General features: G+C 51.7%; 1 protein-coding gene across 2 annotated transcripts in view; it reads right to left on the bottom strand.

Annotated features, from left to right (window-relative positions):
- The window catches only part of CREB3L1 (cAMP responsive element binding protein 3 like 1), a 35,466-nt gene extending 32,007 nt beyond the window's left edge, over positions 1 to 3,459 (bottom strand). Inside the window, exon 1 of one of the 2 annotated variants that reach the window (XM_082626445.1) lies at positions 2,860 to 3,459. In XM_082626445.1, coding sequence (XP_082482571.1) covers positions 2,860 to 2,961 — 102 coding nt within the window. In that variant the 5' untranslated portion in view covers positions 2,962 to 3,459. The remainder of the gene's footprint in view (positions 1 to 2,859) is intronic. The other variant, XM_082626446.1, reaches the window with a different exon arrangement.
- Between the last annotated feature and the right edge of the window lie 14,841 nt (positions 3,460 to 18,300).

Raw genomic sequence — 18,300 nt, forward strand, 5'->3', positions numbered from 1 at the left:
CTGGTCCTTTATCCCAGTTCTCTGAGCACCAGGCCCTCTCTCATACCTGCCCAGGGGCTGAGGGGTCACAGGGTCCAAGGGAAGACGGCTCTAGGGAGGCCACATCAGGAACTGTGGGAGAGTGGGGAGGGGCTGGGAAGAGAAGCCCCCTCATCTGGCGGGACGGGCAGCTCCTTCTGAGGGATGTCTCTGAGAATCACATAGACAAGATTGCAAGAGGATGAAGGTATCCTCACAGAAGGAAAAATACAGCACCCCTGGCCACCTCTAAGCACACATGGCGTAGGCAAAGTATGCAACTCATTTTCCTGTCTCTGTCCAAGAGATTGCATATTTCTTACACAGTTGTGTTCAGGGTAAGCATCCTTTTTGATTTTTGCCTTTTGTACAGAGGAACAGAGCACACACGATTTCCACCGTGACTTTATGGCCTTATCTGGATGTTTAAGGAGAGTGAATAACCTACCCTCCGTCTTCCAGACTGAGAAGCACACAAACTTCACCCCTTTCCATCTTTAACCCTGGAAACACCTTCCTGTCCTCACGCAGGATGAAGAGGGAGTTGGGGATGGGGTTGGTATGGGGTCCCAGCTGGGAGGGACCTTAGACATCTAAACGATGGAGGCACCAGAGAAGGAAGGTGACCTGCTCAGGGTCACAGAGCAACTCCTACCAGAGTATTCTTTACCACTACCCCATCTAGTCTCCAGAGCATGTTAACTATGGAAACTTACCTGGCAGGCATCATCCTGCATTAATCTTTAATTAATTTTCTCACTAAATCTCTATAATAACACTATGGGGAAGCTTCTGTATCTCCTTTTTTCAGATGAGGAATCCAAGGCCCACAGGAATAAAAGTCACTTGTTTCAACTGCCCAGCTGGCTGGTGGCAGAAGCACAGCTAGAACCAAATTTCCTGATTCCCAGCCCAGGAGTTTTCTTTCCTCTTAGACATTCTTTCCTCTCCCCCTGCCTCACCTGGCCTTGCTTAGGCCTGAGGTAAGGAGCTTTCCCATTAGGGCTTTCCCTCCCCAGGCCCAGTACTGGATACCACTGTCTGATCATGATCATGCCTCCTTTCCTGTGCTGGACCAAGGCCCAGATGAGCAGCTGGGGATGCAAGGCTGAATGGAGCTGCAGGAAGAGGCTGTAGGCGGCAGAGTTCATTCAGAAGAAAGTCCATCTCAAAGCTGCTGAGGGCTGAGGGAACCTCACAGGGGGGCTCTACCCATAAAGGTACACGCTGCAGCAAACTCTCTCCCTCTGACCAGTACCTGTTACCAACTCCAGGAGGGGCGTATGGAACCCCAGATCCCTGCTTCTTCATTCCTAGGATCTGTGCCAGACCATCCTTAGAAAGAAAGATCCAACCTCTTCCCATTTTATAGACACAGAAACAGGACCAGGGAGGAAAGCTGGTTGCATGGCCCAGGCTCACAGGAGAGGCAGAAGCAGAGGGACGACTAAAACCCAGGTCTCCCCACTGCTGGTTCAAGCCCTCTCCCCTCTTCCCCGCGGCTTGTCTGCAGAAGTGTGCTCCCTCTGACTGGAACCAGGGGCCTTCCTAGAGAGCAGGGTGACCTGGATCTACTGCCTAATGGAGGACCGGGAGACCTCTCACCCCATGCCTCCCTGACTCAGGTTCCTGTCCCTGGACTTGTTCCCCACCAGCAGCCTGGAACAGTTTAGGTGGAAGTCCAAGATGCCCAGTCCTTTAAGTCTCAGTGCACTTGGCTCTTGTCTGCCAGGTTTATCTTAGTCCCAGGAGTTAGAGGCCAGCAAATAGAGACCCTTGAGATGATCACTGGGTGTGTTGTGTGTGTGTGTTTGTGTGTGTGTGTGCGGGGGGAGGGGGGAGAGGAAGAGACTGGCAGGTCACTGCATGGGGTGGGGGAATCCCCCCAGATGCCCCAAGCAGCCCACATTTCAACCCGGCAGGCCCTTCTGAACCCAAAGATTTTCTCCCATTACCGAGCCCATCCCCCCGCCCCCCAGGGCCTTAGGGCTGAGCCTGAGAGAGGGAGGGAGGGAAGAAGAAAGAAGCCACGTTTCCTTAGGGAGGGAGGGGAAGAGAAAGAGAAGGACAAGCCCGGAGACAGAGACAGTCACGAAGCCACAGGGAGAGAGAGACAGTCAGGGAGACATAAGGGACAGAGAAACAGACCTAGAGAAAGACCTCCCTCCTTCTGAGCGATCACCCCGTGCTGCCCTGACCAGTTGAAGGTCAGGTCCCTCCCTGGGGGATCTCTGGCCTGACTTACTGGGGAGGCCACGGCAGCACCCCTATATTTCCGGGTCTGGCTCAAAACCCGGGTCTGGCTCTGGCCCCCCAAGGGGCGTCTGGTCTCTGGCCCTCGAACACTCCCCTGTGCGCCCCCCAGCGGAGAACCAGACGCAGAGCCACCGAGGTCTTAAAGGGGGCGCAGGAAAGGGCGCCGCCAATTTGCGCCCAGTCTGGTCCCGGAACCCCAGGGTGGGTGGAGGACGATTAGAAGACTTGGTGGGGAGGGAAGAACTGGTGTTTCTTGTGGTCGTATCAGTGGATCCGATGGCCCCGACGCCTCGACGTTCCCTTCCCCTAGAAGGCCGAGGCCAATGTATCCATGGACGGAGCCTCCAGGAGGACCGTGCACGGGCGCAAGCTCAGAGGCTCCAGGTTCGGGGTCTAGGGAGGTGTCGAGGGATCTAGTCACCAAATCTCAGAGCTCTAAGCACGTGTCTCTCAAGGGGACCCTGCACCGAGCCCCCTCCCCCACTTCTGCCCAGTGCTGTGTAGTCTAGGCCTTCAGGGGGCCCCAGGTGCACCGCGAAGAGGAGTAAGGAGTGGTGGAAGGAAAACACAGACCCTTCATCTTACCGCATTGTTGAGGAAATCAGACTCGTTCAGATCCCCCAAGTCCAGGAAGCTGGATCCGGGGAACAGCCTGTCGGCCGGGAAGGGCTCCAAGACGGCGTCCATCGCGGCAGGCTCCGGAGACCCCCTTCGGCTGGGCTTCCCTCACTCCAGGGCGGCGGCGCGCCCGGCCCAGAGCTCCGGCCCGAGCGCTGGCAAGCGGGCGGGGGGCAGGTCCCGGGCAAAGCCCCGGGGGAGGGGCGGGCAGAGGCTGCGCGGCCCCGGGTAGGGGGCGCGGGGGGCGCGGAGGCCTTAGGGCAGCGGCGCAGAGCTGGCTGGGCTCAGGGGCCCCGGGCGCACCGCGGGCATTTAGCCGACTCCTCCTCCTCCCGCTCCTCCGGGGGCACAGCTGGCTTCCATGGGGAGCCCGGGAGTGGGGCTGAGGGCTTGAGGAGCCCCCCGGACTGGGTGGGAGCCGGGGGCGGGGGAGCTGAGCGCTCCCCCGAGACTGGGTGACTGCCGGGCGCTCCGCTCTCTCTGCGTCTCCCTCTGCACGGCTTCTGTCACTTTTCCTCTCTGTGAAACCGGGAACCCCTTGGCTGGTTAGCCCAGCTGGCCGAGGCGCCACTCCTCCACATCAATATTCACGATAATTTCATATTAATGAGGAGAAGGAGGGGCCTGAGGAATCGTCCCTCCTCTTTTAAAGAGACAGCTGCGAGCTAGTCTTGCCAATCTCTTTTCTCTGAAAAGATAGGGGCTTGAAGCAAAATTGTCTTAGAGCCAATAACTGTGTTCCTTGAACCTCAGCCTCTTAAGGCTTTGCCAACCACACTCCCGTAAGTTCATGAGGCAGCTGAGTCATTTCTGTTCTTCCAGGCTTATGCTAGGGCCTGAACCAAATCCAAAGTCGGGGAATTCCATCTCTTGGGCCCCTCAACAAATCTCCTTTCAATGGGGAGATTTTCAGGTCTCCTCCTCCAAGAAGCCTTCCCTGACCCCCAGGCTGAAGCAGTTACCATCACTATACACCCACAGGGCATGGTGTGCTTACCTCTATGTGGTGAGTCTAATACAGTATTGTCATTGTTTGCTCATGTGTCTATAAACCCACTGGACTCTGAGATCCCTCAGGGCGAGGACTGTATCCAGCTTTCCTGTGTGTGAAAGTGCCGGGGGGGACAGCAGAGGTGAGGTAAGGACCCCTCTTCTCATCAATCATCGAGTACCCCTAGTGTTTCTGAAGAACAAGAAGTTGGAGAACAGTAGTCATGGACTCTGCGTGAGCCAAGATGTAGGTTGGCTGCATGCTCCATGGTCATAGGACACTCCCAGGCCCCCTGGATCCATTACCTAAGTGGCCCGCTCCAGAGTACAGCTTAATCTCTTGAAAGGGCTGATAAACAATCACCAGGCACCTGAACAAATGGAAGTGGTCAGAAAGTCACTCCCTCAGAGGGCTGGGCACACTGTTGCTGCCCAGAAGTCATTAATAGGATTAAGTGTGTCCTCCCTGTCTGGAGCTTTTAATTAGCTCAGGAACCAAAAGCCTTTAAGAAGCAGAGATGTCATTGCAGTTAAGCCAGGGATGTCACCCAAATTGCTCTCTCAGTACCAAGGTGGGGAAAGGGCACACAGCTAGGCTGAGATAGCAGCTCTTTGCCTGGGGCGGGTGGGCAGGCATGTGGCTTTCCCCCATCTCCTGATCCAGTTGACATAGTTCTGGAGAATGATGTTCTGACCCTCCACATTGTCATATGACTATTAGCTCCTGGGCCTCCCGGAGAGTTTGCTCTTGAGAAGCTGGGAATACAGCCCATGCTCTGGGGACCAGTTCACCAGCAGTGTAACTCTGAGAAGTTAGACAGGGCCAAAAAGAAATCAGTTCACTCTCTAAACAGTGGCAGGTAGAATTAGGGTGCTGAGGCCATGGGTGTTTTCCCCAAGTGAGTCACATCTGGCCAACTGGGGAACAGTCAGACACTGAGAATGTAGCTGATCCTTTGTGGGCGTGGGGGGTTGCCATCTCTGGCTGGGCGGACAAGTCAGTCCATGGTGGGTGAGCTTGTGACTGCAGGTGTCTGGAGGCCTGGCTCCCGAGCTGGAGTCCCTGCAGGTCCCCAGAAGGAACAAAAGTGCCCCTCTGCCTGAGGTTGGCTGAAAATTGTGCCTGTGTTCCTCCCAGCCTGCTCTGTAATTAAAGACATAGGCACCACTTAAGTGATTGGGGAAGATTATATAGTTTTAGATAAATAAGATTAGAGTGTCCTCTCTTTCCTGATTCTTACCCAGGTGAACACCCCAGGGAACCGTTGAAAATAATCCTGGGGAGACACTCTGGTTCTGGCACCTCCTGTGGAGTCTGAGAGGCAGGAGGTCCCAGGAGAAATCCTGGGGGGAAGGGATGGGGAGAGGAGAGAAGAGGAATGGGCAGTGTGGAGCCTGGCACGTACAGTAAAGAGAAGGATGACGGGAGGTTTGTTCACACATTCTACAAGTATTATTGAGCACCTGTGAACAGTCCCTAGACCAGGCCCTGGGGATACAGTCGTGATTAAATACTTAAGTTCTAGAGTGAATGAGGAAAGAATGGGCAAAAAAAAAAAAAAAAAAAAGTTACAAAGATAATTTCAAATAGTGATAGGACTATGAAGGAAATAAAATAGTGTGATATGATTGAGTAGGTAAGGAAGCCCTCTCTAAAGAGGTGATGTGTGAGCTGAGAACTGGAGTCATTTATGGGGCAAAAATGGAGGGAAAGGCATTCCAGATAGAGGGAACAGCAAGTAGAGGAGAAAGCAAGAGAAAGACTGGGAGGGGCAGGCAGTGACATGGGAGAGAGAGGATGAATGTGAAACCCCAAGGCCCTATACACACTCGCTATGGTCTCACTGATTCTATTCAAGTAGTGAAAAGAATTGTGCCTGTTCAGGTTAGAGGGCCCACCTGAAGCCTTCTGTAGCAGTCATCCCTTCGGTATCTATATCTCTTAAAGACTTTCCAACAGAGGAAAGTAGACAGCTCGCCGGATCTGCAGTCTGGGTTCTGACCCAACAGGGAGGGTCTACTTCCTCCAGGCCAGTGCTGAGCTTGAGGGCCAGATGCCTCAGGCCCCTTCTCTACATCTGAAGGGGCAGGGGAAGGAGGCCCAGATTGGTGCTGCAAACACCCCGAAATACTCCAGGTCAAGAAAAGCTCACAGACCGTAGCCCCTCCGGTTGTGGACTCAGGAAAATCTGGTTGGTGCTCTCAGCAATGGCTCCAAGCTGTGAAGCATAATGCATAAAGATGCTCCAACCCACACAGTGACGCACAGGAGAGAAGGAACAGAGGTAAGCTTCCTGCCTGTCCCAGACACTGAAGGTCAGGTGGAGAGAGAGGCGCCTGACGGGTTGAGCTGTGAGCAGGGATGTGTGTGTGTGTGTGTGTGTGTGTGTGTAAGGGGAGAGGGCTTGGCTGGGGACTGCCACACTTCGACACGCCTAGAGAGTCACTGCCCTTCTCTGGGTCTCAGTTTTCACATTTATCAAATGGGGGAGGTGTTAATGACCCCTAGGGTCCTGTCTTCTCCAAGCAGGGAATAGGGGGAGGTGGGGTGAAGGACCTGCCTCCTTAGGAGGCCTGGAGCTCCGATTTTCCAGGCTTCCATCCTGGAGCCTCCAGGAGGGTGCAAGCCTGGGTGTTTACATTTGGCAGGCAGGCTCTGGGTGGTGGTGAGAAGGTCGCCCAAAGTAAACCTGCCTTGTTTGCCTGGATTGTAAAGGAAAAAACGCTTTGGCACACTGTAACAGGAACTTCTGAGAAATGAAAACATATTCATCCTGGAGATTAGGCTGACTTCCGGGGCACAGAAGGGGGCCCTTTGTTCTCTTGTGGCTCCCTAAAATGGGCCTCATGTCTGCTCTCCCTGTACCCCCCACAGGGCTAGAAGTGGAGTCCCTGGGGCTGCACCCTGCCAAGAGGGCGGTGGTGGGCCTCAGACCCCAAGCTCTCACTCTTCTCCATCCCCTTGGCCTGTGGTTCCTTCCCCGCTCCCCCCCCGAACCATAAAAATACCTGACATTTATTGAGAACTTGCTTTGTGCCAGGCACTAAATACTTGACTTATATTATCTCGTTTAACGCTTGGAACAAGCTTGTGAGATAAATATCATATTCACTGATTCTGAGATGCACATTTACACCTCTGAAATCAGAATGTGTCTTATAATCAGTAGTATGTTATACTTGAATGGACAGTGTTTTTTCCTTCTTAGTGTCCAGTACAAAAAAAATGGTGTATCGTACAATTGATGACATCTTAGGTTCGATGAAACATGATATTATTATCATCCCCGGTCTGCAGAGGAGAAAACCTAACCTCAGAGAGTTTATATGACTTACCACTCCTTTATTTTGCAGGAAACCAAGGCCTCGAGCCATAAGAGGCTTCCCTCAGGTCAGCCAGCTTCAATGAGACAGAGATAGGACTGAAATCCGGGCCTCCAGGCTCCTCACCCAGGGCCCTTTCCACTCACCCCAGATGAACTGGGTTTGCTCACTAGGGAGAGGCAGGCGCTGAGGGGAGGGCCTTCCAGGACCTTCCTCAGCAGCGAGTGAATCACCAGCCGCTCTGCCTTGGAGAAGGGCCTTAAAGACAGATTTTTTTCCCTCTCCAAATTCTCTGAAGACTGAAGTTCCTTAAGGACTAAGAAAACACTTGTTTCCCTTCCAGCTCCTTTTCCTGGTAATTATTTTAGCTTCTCTTTCCCTGAATTTCTGCTCTACTGTCCCATCTTTGGACTGGAGGCAGGCCCGCCCCTTGGCCCTCTGTCTGCCTGCTGCCTGGGGAACAGCTCCACCCGCTTCCTGCTTTGCTCTCAGCCCTGCTCTGATCTCACCCTTCTTTCTTCCACCTCGAATCACCTGCACCAACTCTGCTTCTGGATGCCTCTATAACCCAGGCTGCTGGCTCCAACCCCGAAGACATACACTCAGGCATACTATAGTCCTCCATCTCCCTCGCTCTCTGAGTCTAAAGTCAAGGGAGGAAAGTCAATAAAGCTAGTCTTTCCTCTCGCCTCAGGGAGCCCTCATGTTGTCGGGACACTCTCCTGCCAATCCTGCTTCACTTAGGGCTGCAGAGCTGGAACTGTGGGAAGGGCAGGGGCATGGAAAGTCAGAGGCTTGACTCTGCCTATGATCTACTGCACTTTAGATCTACCCCCATCCTACCCCGTAGCCTCGGTTTCCCCAACCTCCAAGGCTGGTGAGGCTGAACGGCCCGTCACCAGGAAGCGGAGAGGCAGCGTCAGGCGTTTAAATCAAAGGCTTTGCTAAAACGCAACCAGGCACGGTTCACTTCAGCGGGGACTGACCGCCACCCAGGTTAAGCCAGGGCCTCAGATTCTTCCCAGTCAAAGGAGGGTTTTGGATAGGATAGTGTCTGAAATTCCATCCTACCAGCTCTGAACCGCTATGATTCTGTCTCCCTCTGCCCAGAAAGCAAATATAGGCCTTGTGTGTGAGGAGCCCATGTGTTCTCTGGGCATCGATTTGGCCAGGAGCTGAGTGTGCTGCCCGTGGTGGTGTGACTGTGCACGCACATGCCGCTGGGTGGAGGATCCCGTGTCTGGAGGTGTGGACCTACATGTGGGGCTCCTGCCATCCGTGCACATGTACAAGCCTCTGGAGGAGAGAGTGCCGGTTCACACCGAAGAGCAGGCCCACCCCGCTGTGCACATCCATGCCAGAGCGTGCGGCTGCAAATCTGGTTTCCATCTTCTTCCAATAGGCAGCTGGGCTGGGGGAGACTGAGTGGAATATTAATTGTGCTTTTGCACGTGGCTGAGCTCCATGAACGTGGTCGGAGGGAACAGCCTGAAGCTATGTGGGGAATGAGGGGGAAGCCACAGGAGCGGGGTGCCCTGGGGTTTACGGGCACACTTGGGAGAAGGCAGAGCCCTGAGACCCAAAAGAGTGGGTGGCAGGGGGAGGGAGAGGGCTTCTGAGACTAAGGATCTGGGGACAGCGGGGAAGATACTAGCTAGCTTTAGGGTGATTCGGATGTATGCCTGATCCAGAGCCTGGCACATAGTAGGTGTTCAATAAGTGTTTGCTGAATGATTAAATAGCTGACTGCTTGAGTGCATGAGAGATCTCACAGATACTCTTACCTGGGAGAAGATGGAGGACTGAGCAGGAAGAAGGAAGTGGGCACATTTGAAGCACCTACCATAGCAGGCCACTCTGAGGGTCACTGTCAGGCATTCGATTTTATTTCAAACACAGAAAGGCCTAGGAGATAGTATCACCCTTGCTGCACACACTCTCCCCTCTCCACTTGCCCTTTTTTGGAAGGTCCAGGTGAGAACTTTTTCTTTGACTTCAGGGCCCAGAAACGCTGGCTGCTTCTGAGAGGTGGGTCTATTTTTTTTTTATTTATTTTTTCTGCCTGTGCTGGGCAGCATGCAGGATCTTAGTTCCCCCATCAGGGATCGAACCTGTGCCCCCTTCAGTGGAAGCATGGAGCCTTAACCACTGGACCGCCAGGGAATTCCCAGAGGTGGGTCTATTTTCAATCTAATGGACACTCTGGATTTTATAGCTCACTGCCTTTCCTTCTTTACTTGGGCTGTCAGGAAGCTCAGAGATGAGTTTGCTGGGGCCCACCTCTTGCAACAGGGTCTCATGGGGGTGCATTTCACAAACTAACTGCATCCCTGGCTCCATCTTAGCTTTTTAATTTATTTTATTTTATTTTTTGCTGTGTTGGGTCTTCGTTTCTGTGCGAGGGCTTTCTCCAGTTGTGGCAAGCGGGGGCCACTCTTCATCGTGGTGCACGGGCCTCTCACTATCGCGGCCTCTCTTGTTGCGGAGCACAGGCTCCAGACATGCAGGCTCAGTAGTTGTGGCACACGGACTTAGTTGCTCTGCGGCATGTGGGATCTTCCCAGACCAGGGCTCGAACCCGTGTCCCCTGCATTAGCAGGCAGATTCTCAACCACTGCGCCACCAGGGAAGCCCTCATCTTAGCTTTTTAATCCCCCTTCTCCACATCCTTTTCCCTCTATTAATAGCCATTTAATTCCATCGTCTGTAGGGTTTCTCAAGAAACTTTAATACACCCTGAAGTGAGACAGGTATAAATACAAAAATATTTTTACTTTTATAGGTGAAGAAGGTGAGGGGACTTCCCTGGTGGTCCAGTGCCTCAGACTCCACGCTCCCAATGCAGGGGGCCCAGGTTCCATCCTCGGTCAGGGAACTAGATCCCTCATGCCTCAGCTAAGACCCAGCACAGCCAAATAAATGAATAAATAAACATTTAAAAAAACCAAAAAACAATTAACCATAAAAAGAAAGAAAGTGAGGCTCAGAGAGGTTATGTTATTTGTCCAAGGTCACACAGGTATTAAGCAAGAGAGTTGGGAATTTGAGCTTGGATCAGTTTGACAATATTTTCACTGTGCCAGACTCTAGGAGTGGACAAGATGTACAGCAATAAGGGGGCTTTCAGGGAGTTGGGAGGAGCCTTCAACTCTCACTGGCCCTCATCCAGTCTCTGCTGCTTCTTTTTTTAAATAAATTTATTTATTTTATTTATTTTTATTTTTGGCTGCATTGGGTCTTTGTTGCTGCATGCGGGCTTTCTCTAGTTGCGGTGAGGGGGACTACTCTTCGTTGGGGTGTGGGAGCTTCATTGTCATGGCTTCTCTTGTTGCAGAGCACGGGCTCTAGGCGTGTGGGCTTCAATAGATGTGGCACGCGGGCTCAGTAGTTGTGGCTTGCGGGCTCTAGAGCGCAGGCTCAGCAGTTGTGGTGCACGGGCTTAGTTGCTCTGTGGCATGTGGGATCTTCCCGGACAACGGCTCGAACCCACATCCCTTGCATTGGCAGGTGGAATCTTAACCACTGCGCCATGAGGGAAGCCCCAGTCTCCGCTTCTTGAAGAGCAGGTCCAGGTGGGGATTCCCATCCCAGGTCATGCACAAAGAGGGGGCGCTGGGGGTCCTGGGCATCCCCTGTCTTCAAGGACCAGCCCCAGGCCCCATAGCTAAGCAGAACAAACAGAAAACCAGCAGAGCTGGTCTTGGCAATCACCAGTTAAAGCAAATATATATTCCAGATGCTCTGAGGAAAGTTTCTGGATCCTCCAGAACTGAAAGGCGGACCAATTCCCTGGAGGAAAGGAATGGATTTGGGCCCAGGGGAGCCACATTTTTTCTCAGCTCTATGGCAAGCAAGTACCAAGGGTCCAAGAATCAGGGCAAGGAGCTCCAATGCTGCATATTCCGCACCTCTATCCCTCGCTATAGCCCTTCAGACCTGCCCACCTAGAGTCTGTCTCCCGTGGGGAGTCCCTGGATGATGACTTTGGGATTCCCCAGGGAGGCCTTATACTTACCTGTTAGTGAATTCATTCCTTACAGGGGATCACGCATGTGCTCCACAAACCTGGGGACCCCTGGGGAAGGCACAAAGGATGAGCCTAATCTAGGGGAAAGGGGTGTTGTTATTCTGAAAGCCGCAGTGGAGAATGACAATGTCGGTCAACCCAGGGGACACCGTCACACTGACAGTGACACAGAGCCAATGAGTAAAGACTCATTTCCAGATGAGCCCTGAGGTCTCCTGTGTGGGATGCCTTCAGACACAGCCTGCATGGCCTGGAGGAGAAATAATCATAGAAATAATGATTTTCACAAACTGTCATTTATCGTGGACCTGTTGCCCTTCAATGCTCTGCCAGTTTGCAGTGCGTATCTCAATCTTCTGAATCTATAAAGAGCTCCTATAAATCAATAAGACAAAGACCAACAATCCAATAAAAATATTGACAAAGAATATGAACAGTGAATCTGGTACATTTATACAGTACTATTTATCATGTCCCAGGATCTATCTAAGCACTTCCTCTGCATTTTCTCATTTAAGCCTTACCACAAGGCTTGGAGACAGATAACATGATTACCCTGTTTTCCTGAGGCTCAGAGAGGTGAAGACACTTACCCAACATGACACAGTGACTTGGTCTGACTTCATAGTCTGTGTTCTTAAGGTACGAGTTGGGATGAGAGTCACCATTTATGGGGACCCAAGGCCTCAGGAAAACCTGGCAGGGACTGGGGAGGGACAGTGACGGAGGGTCAGCCAACTGAAGTGAAATCCTGTCTACTCAGCAACTTGGGAAGAAACCTGGAACCTCCAATACCTAGGGAGAGGGGTTTTTTGGTTTTTGTTTTGTCTTTTTAAATTTGCTGAATAGATAATGCATCACATGACTCAAAAAAAATATATATATATAATGAAAATTAATCCTCTCATCCCTACATCCTATGTCCTAATCACTAAGTTCCCACCCTTCAACCAACATATAATTAATTTTATTACTTTCTTGGGCATCCTTCAGTGGGGTATGTGTGTGTGTGTGTGTGTATGCGTATTCATATGTATATACATCTTTTCTCTCTTTTTTATTTAACCAAAAAGGAGCGTATTAAATACACTGTTCTAGGGATTTCCCTGATGGTGCAGTGGTTAAGAATCCACCTGCCAGTGCAGGAGACACGGGTTTGAGCCCTGGTCCCAGAAGATCCCACATGCCAAGGGGCAACTAAGCCAGTGCACCACAACTACTGAGTCTGTGCCCGCGAGCCACAACTACTGAAGCCCACGTGCCTAGAGCCCGTGCTCCACAACAAGAGAAGCCACCACAATGAAAAGTAGCCCCGCTCACCACAACTAGAGAAAGCCTGTGCACAGCAACGAAGACCCAACACAGCCAAAAATAAATAAATAATAAATAAATAAATTTACATTAAATACACTGTTCTACATCCCCCCCCCCATTTTATCTGTTTTGGAAATCTTCCACATTAGTACATAGAGAACTTCCTCATTCTTTTTTTTTTTAAGTAGGTGCATAGCTACCAATTGTGTGACTGTACCATAATTTATTTACCTGTCCCCAACTGATGAACATTTGGATTGTTTCTAGTTTTTTAGTGTAATAAATAATGCTATAATGATAGCCTTGTTCAGGCACTGTATATATGTAGGATAAAATCTCGGAAGTGGGATTCCTGGGTCAAAGAGAATGTGCATATGTAATATTGACAGATATTGTCAAATATTTCGTATCGACTTACCCCCCCACCAGCAGTATATGAAGCTGTTGGTTTCTCTACAGTCTCTCAAACAGTGGATATTATCAAACTTCTGAGTGGCTTCCAGTTTGCATTTCTCTTATCATTAGTGAGGTTGAGAGTCTCTTTAGATGTCCTCAAACAATTTATGTTTCCTTTTCTGTAGACGTTTTTCGTTCTCTGACTTTTAAAAAATTGGTGGTTTGTCTTGTCTTATTGATTTCTAGAAGCTCTTTATATGTTAGGGAGATTGTGATATGATTTGCAGCAGCAGTGGGGCCACAATTGGCATCCCCTCTGGGAAAGGCTGTGGAGGTGGATTCTTCCCCACATCTCCACCCTCTCATCCAAGCCCAGCCATTGATTCAAGGAGCATTCATTGAGTATCTCTTGAGTGCCAGGCTCAGTGCTTAGGCACCTGAAACCAGAGGTGAATAGACCAAGTTCTCAGGTTGCTGGAAGTTCGGGGGGTACCAGATCTGTAATCAGACAGGTGGTGATCCAGTGTGAGATGAACTGTAGTTCAGGGGTTCAGAATGAAGGCTTCAGGAGCCTGTGGGAAGAAGCAATAGCCTCTGCCTATCCCAATAGACTCTGACGCCTGTCACCTGTGTCCACCTGGGGCTGCCGAGGCTCTGCCTGCCTCCCCTCTCCCTGTGGGTTCAGCCCTCAGACTCTGATTGCAGAAATGCCCTGCTCCAGGAAGATGGCTCCCTCAGTACATATTTACAGAGTGCTTACCACACACCAGTCTTCCCTGAGCTCATCCTGTCTGCTCTGCCTCCACGTGGCCTCCTTCCCTGGCCTGCGCTGGTCCTCACCGCCTGATTCTACCCTGTCATGCATTTCTTTTTACTTTTTCTTCTTTTTTAAAAGTATTTATTTATTTGCACGCCCTGGGTCTTAGTTGTGGCACGTGGGACCTTAGTTGCAGCATGCGGGATCTTTAGTTGTGGCATGCGAGCTCTTAGTTGCGGCATGTGGGATCTCGTTCCCTGACCAGGGATCGAACCCAGGCCCCCTGCATTGGGAGTGCAGAGTCTTAGCCACTGGACCACCAGGGAAGTCTCTGTCGTGCATTTCTTGCCACCTGTTTGGGGTGTCCGTGCCTCCACTGCTCAAAGGGTTGTAATCTCTTTGATGGTACGATGGGAGACTTTCCTCTGGGTCCCCTCCCCTGGTGCTTAGTATCCAGTGACGCTCAGTGAAGGCTTGTTGGATGATTGATCGTCAGGTGTCTTGGATGTTAGGGAAGTTGGAAACCATGGCTCACCTGAACTGGGGTGTGTATGTCGGGGAGGTGAGGATGGCCCATTAAGCACGGGAAAGGATGGTAAGCCAGCACCAGCATCAGAGGCCAGCCAAGAAAGGGTTAAGCTTGCCAGAGTTTTGTATATGAAATGGCATGGGGGGGGGGAAATACAGACTAGCAATTGAGCCCTGTCTCATCCTGGTTCAAATGACATTGTCTGAGCTTCCCCAGCCTCGCCTCCTGCACTAATTACAGACCTTCCCTAGGGAGGAAGACCAGGGCCAGGAGGTCCTCATTACAGGCTCGCTCACTGGAGGGAGCAAACCCCAATGACTGAACTCAATGACCAAACAAACTCTCTTGAAGAGAGACCCAGGGGTTCCTCTGTATATCGCTGCTGCTGCCTGGCTGGGAAAAGGTTAAGAAGTAGGCATGCATTGGAGGGACAGGCCAAAGGGAAATAGTGAGGGGCCAGGCTCGGGCTAAGGTACCCCTCCCCGGCTCAACTTGCCCAGGCCTGGGCTCCCTTCTTGCCTGTGCCCCCCAAGATGTCTGCCACCAGGGCTGTGTCAGGGCCTCCTCGCTGTGGTCGCCTGCCGGCCGCCTCTCCCTGTGGCCTGTGGAGACCTCGCCTTCTTTAATCTTCCATTTATCTCGAGGCCTCGCCCCTCTGAGATTGGCTTTGATGTGGGGCCTGCTCCCAGGGGAGAAATCAAGGGTTTCTGAGGCCTGGACTCTGCCCACTGCCCCCACCCCAGGCGGGGCCCAGAGGTCTCCCAGCCATCAGGGCCAGACAGACCCCCAGGGTGACCTCAGCAGCCAGGGCAAGAGCTCTGGGCCTTGACTTTCAGGCGGATGGAGGGGCTGCTGCCCCAAAGTGGAGGAGAGGGCTCAGAAGTAAGAGTTTTGTGAGCACATTGTGTAATTTATTTTTATACCTGTCTCCCCCATGAGGCTGTGAGCACAATAACAACAGCAGCGGCGGCATGCTTGCGTGCCAACTAAGCACCAGGCACGAGGCTAAGCGTCTTCCATTTATAACACCATTTAGTCCTTGTAACTGTGTGCTATGGGTATCATTTCAAAGGGGAGGAAACTGAGGGTTATTGATTCATTCATGTGCATAAAGATTTATTGAGTTCCTACTATGTGCCAGGCACTGCTCTAGGCTCTGAGAAAGTAGCAGTGAACAAAGTGGGCACTTTCCTACCCATCTGTACTCGTAGGGGAGACAGGTCATTAACAAATGGTCAAATACACATAGTATCATGTTCTATAGTATAAAGATACGGCCTTGAATAAAAGTATCCTCTCGAGTCAGGGCCATCTTTTTGGACTCAGTGGTGTCCTCTTCTGTGAGGAAACAGAGACCTGAGGGGAGGGAAGGAGTTAGTCATGTGACTAAGGAAGAGAAGGGGCAAAGGTCAGAGGCTGGAGGGATCTTGTTTTGCTCCAGGCACAGCCAGGAGGCCCGTAGGATGAGGGGTGGACAGTGATAGGAAGCGAGCTGGGTAAGAGGGCAGGAGCTGGTCTTGTGGGATCTGCTGAGGAGTTTGGAGCTTATTCTGCGTGTGATGGGAGCGACTGGAGGGGTTGAGCATGAGAAGGACTCAGAACGTAAGTGACAGAGGCTGACAACCAGCTCCACTCACATGGCTAGAAATGGAAATTTAAACACAGATGCGGTCTGACTTGAGGATGGCAGCTATGTTGCTGTCTTCCACAAGGGACAGGGACTGTGTCCCACTGGCCTCTGTGTCCCCTTGCCCAGCAGAGGGCCTGGCACAGACTGAAGGTCCAGCAAAGGCTTGGGGATCGGTTCTGGCACTTCCACTGGCCAGGCAGTGAGGTTGGGCAAGTCATTGACATCTCTCTGAGTCTCAGTTTATCCATCTGGAAATGGGGGAGAAAACAACATCTGCCTTGTCTGTAGGACCCCACCTGGTGGGGGGCCAGTGAGACCTGATATCTGGAAGGACTTTGAGCGGTGGGAAGTGTCAGGAAACGCTCTGCTGTCTGATTTCATCTCTCCTCACTCCCAGGACAGCTCTTGACATCACTGCTTAGGGGCACAAATGTGTCCTCGTGGCTGTCCTGCCCCATGGGGCAAGGCATGCCCATGTCACCTGCCTTAGGTATGTGTGAGCCTGTGTGTATGTCTGTTTACCTGTGGTGACAGCACCTAGAGGGTTGCTGCCTTGGCCTGGTGGTCTATGGGAACTTGACCTCCAGACTTTGGGGAGAGGGAGTGGAAGACATAGAAACAGGGGCTTCTCTCCCCCCTCATCCATATTGGGGCCCCTGGAATTCCCACAGCTCCTTCTATAGCCTCTGTCCCAACTCACAGTGGAAGTTGTGGGGATTGTCTGTACACCTGTCATTCTATCCCACCTGCCTGTGGGCTCCTGACGGCCAGGACTGCACCTCGTTCTTTGTACCCTAGGAAGCAACACAGTGTCTGGTGTATGATGGATGCTTCATAAGTGATGGATGGATGAATGAATGGTCCACAGTCCCTGTCATCAGAAGGGCCTGGAGTTACAGGGCTTCTGGACTCTACTTTAGCCAGGTCACTGCTCCTAGATGGGCCTCAGTTTCCTCTTCTACAAACAGGGTTTTTGTCTTCATTCAGTCCGTCATCTCTTGTGACTGTTACGGTACCATGGTATGTTCTAGGGAAACAGACACTAATTAGAATCAGTGCTGCCCTCAAGAAGCTGAAAGGTGTCACAGGCAGAAACTGCAACGGTTGCAATGTAAAGTGATAAATGTCTTTATGAAGAGAACCAGAGTGGCTCAGAGGAGGGAGTGGTCTGCTCTGCACTGAGGGGAGGACAGGAACATTTCACACTATAAGGGGTTCTTAATGTGGGTCTTGAAGGATGAGTAGGTGTTTGTTAGATAAACAAAAAGAGAAAAGGGCATTCTGGGCAAAGGGAATAGCATGGCAAAATCCTGAAGGTACGGCAGAGCCTGGCACCTTTGGGGCACTGCTAACAGTTTGGAATGGCTAAAACTTTTCAAGGCAGTGAAGGCATGGTGAGGGGGTAGGATTGGAGTGGGTAGCCCAGTGCTATTTCCTGCAGGACCTTGTAGGCCCCCTAAGGGATGCTAAGAGCCGTTCTGAAGGCAAATGGGAGCCACCGGCAGATTTTACAGAGGAAAATGGCATGATCAGGATTGCATTTTCCATAAACCACTCTGCTGTGGTGTGGACGACAGATTGGAGGCCAGCAAGACTAGGATCAGCAAGTGGAATTATGAGGCTGCTGCTGTTATCCAGGCGGATGTGATAAGGTCCCAAGCAAAGTCAACAATGGCTAACGGTTCTCCAGTGTTTACAGTGTGCCAGCCATGCTCTGTGATAAACATTTGCAAATATTATTGCATTTCATCCTCATAGCTACCCTGGGATTACGTGTTATTATGATTATCACCTGTGTATTATAGATGGAGGCACAGAGGCTCAGTCACAAGGCTAATAAGTGGCAGAAGAAGACTTAAATCCATCCACCCTGACTTCAGCCCCCAATATTCTGCTCACTGATGAGGGCAGTGGGTGGAGACAAGGGCTTGGAGTCCAGAGCTGGGTAGGAGGTGGGCCCACCAGGACATCGGTCAATGGGATCAGCAGTGAACCCAAACAAACAAGCAGGTTTGAAGAACCCTGCAGCTATAGGTCTGGGATTCTGGGACAGTGTCCAAGCTCAGGAAAATTCCAGTGTGTCTCTGGTGCTCTTACCAGGGACCTCCCCATGGCATGCTGACACGAGGCCAGGCGCTCCACCAGTCGTCTCTGTTGCAGCTGGAGTCATCACTGCCTTTACCTCTTTTCCTGCAGGAGTTCTGGGAAAAGGAGCCCCACCTCCCAGTTCAGGCCGTGGGAGGAAATTTTTGCGGCCTCCCCTGTCCTTCCAGGACCCTGCCCCTCACAGAGGGCACTACTGGTGTGTGCACACTGGTGGGTGGGTGAGCTAACACTGGTCATCTCTGGACCAGGTCCTGGTCTTCACTTGGAGACCCATTTCCTTGGGCCTTGTGGGCTCCCATACTAGAGTGGGGCAGAGTCCCCTGAAAAGAGTCTGG

The sequence above is a fragment of the Mesoplodon mirus genome (genome assembly GCF_964341445.2).
Source record: "Mesoplodon mirus genome assembly, chromosome: 7".
Classification (NCBI taxonomy): Eukaryota; Metazoa; Chordata; class Mammalia; order Artiodactyla; family Ziphiidae; genus Mesoplodon; species Mesoplodon mirus.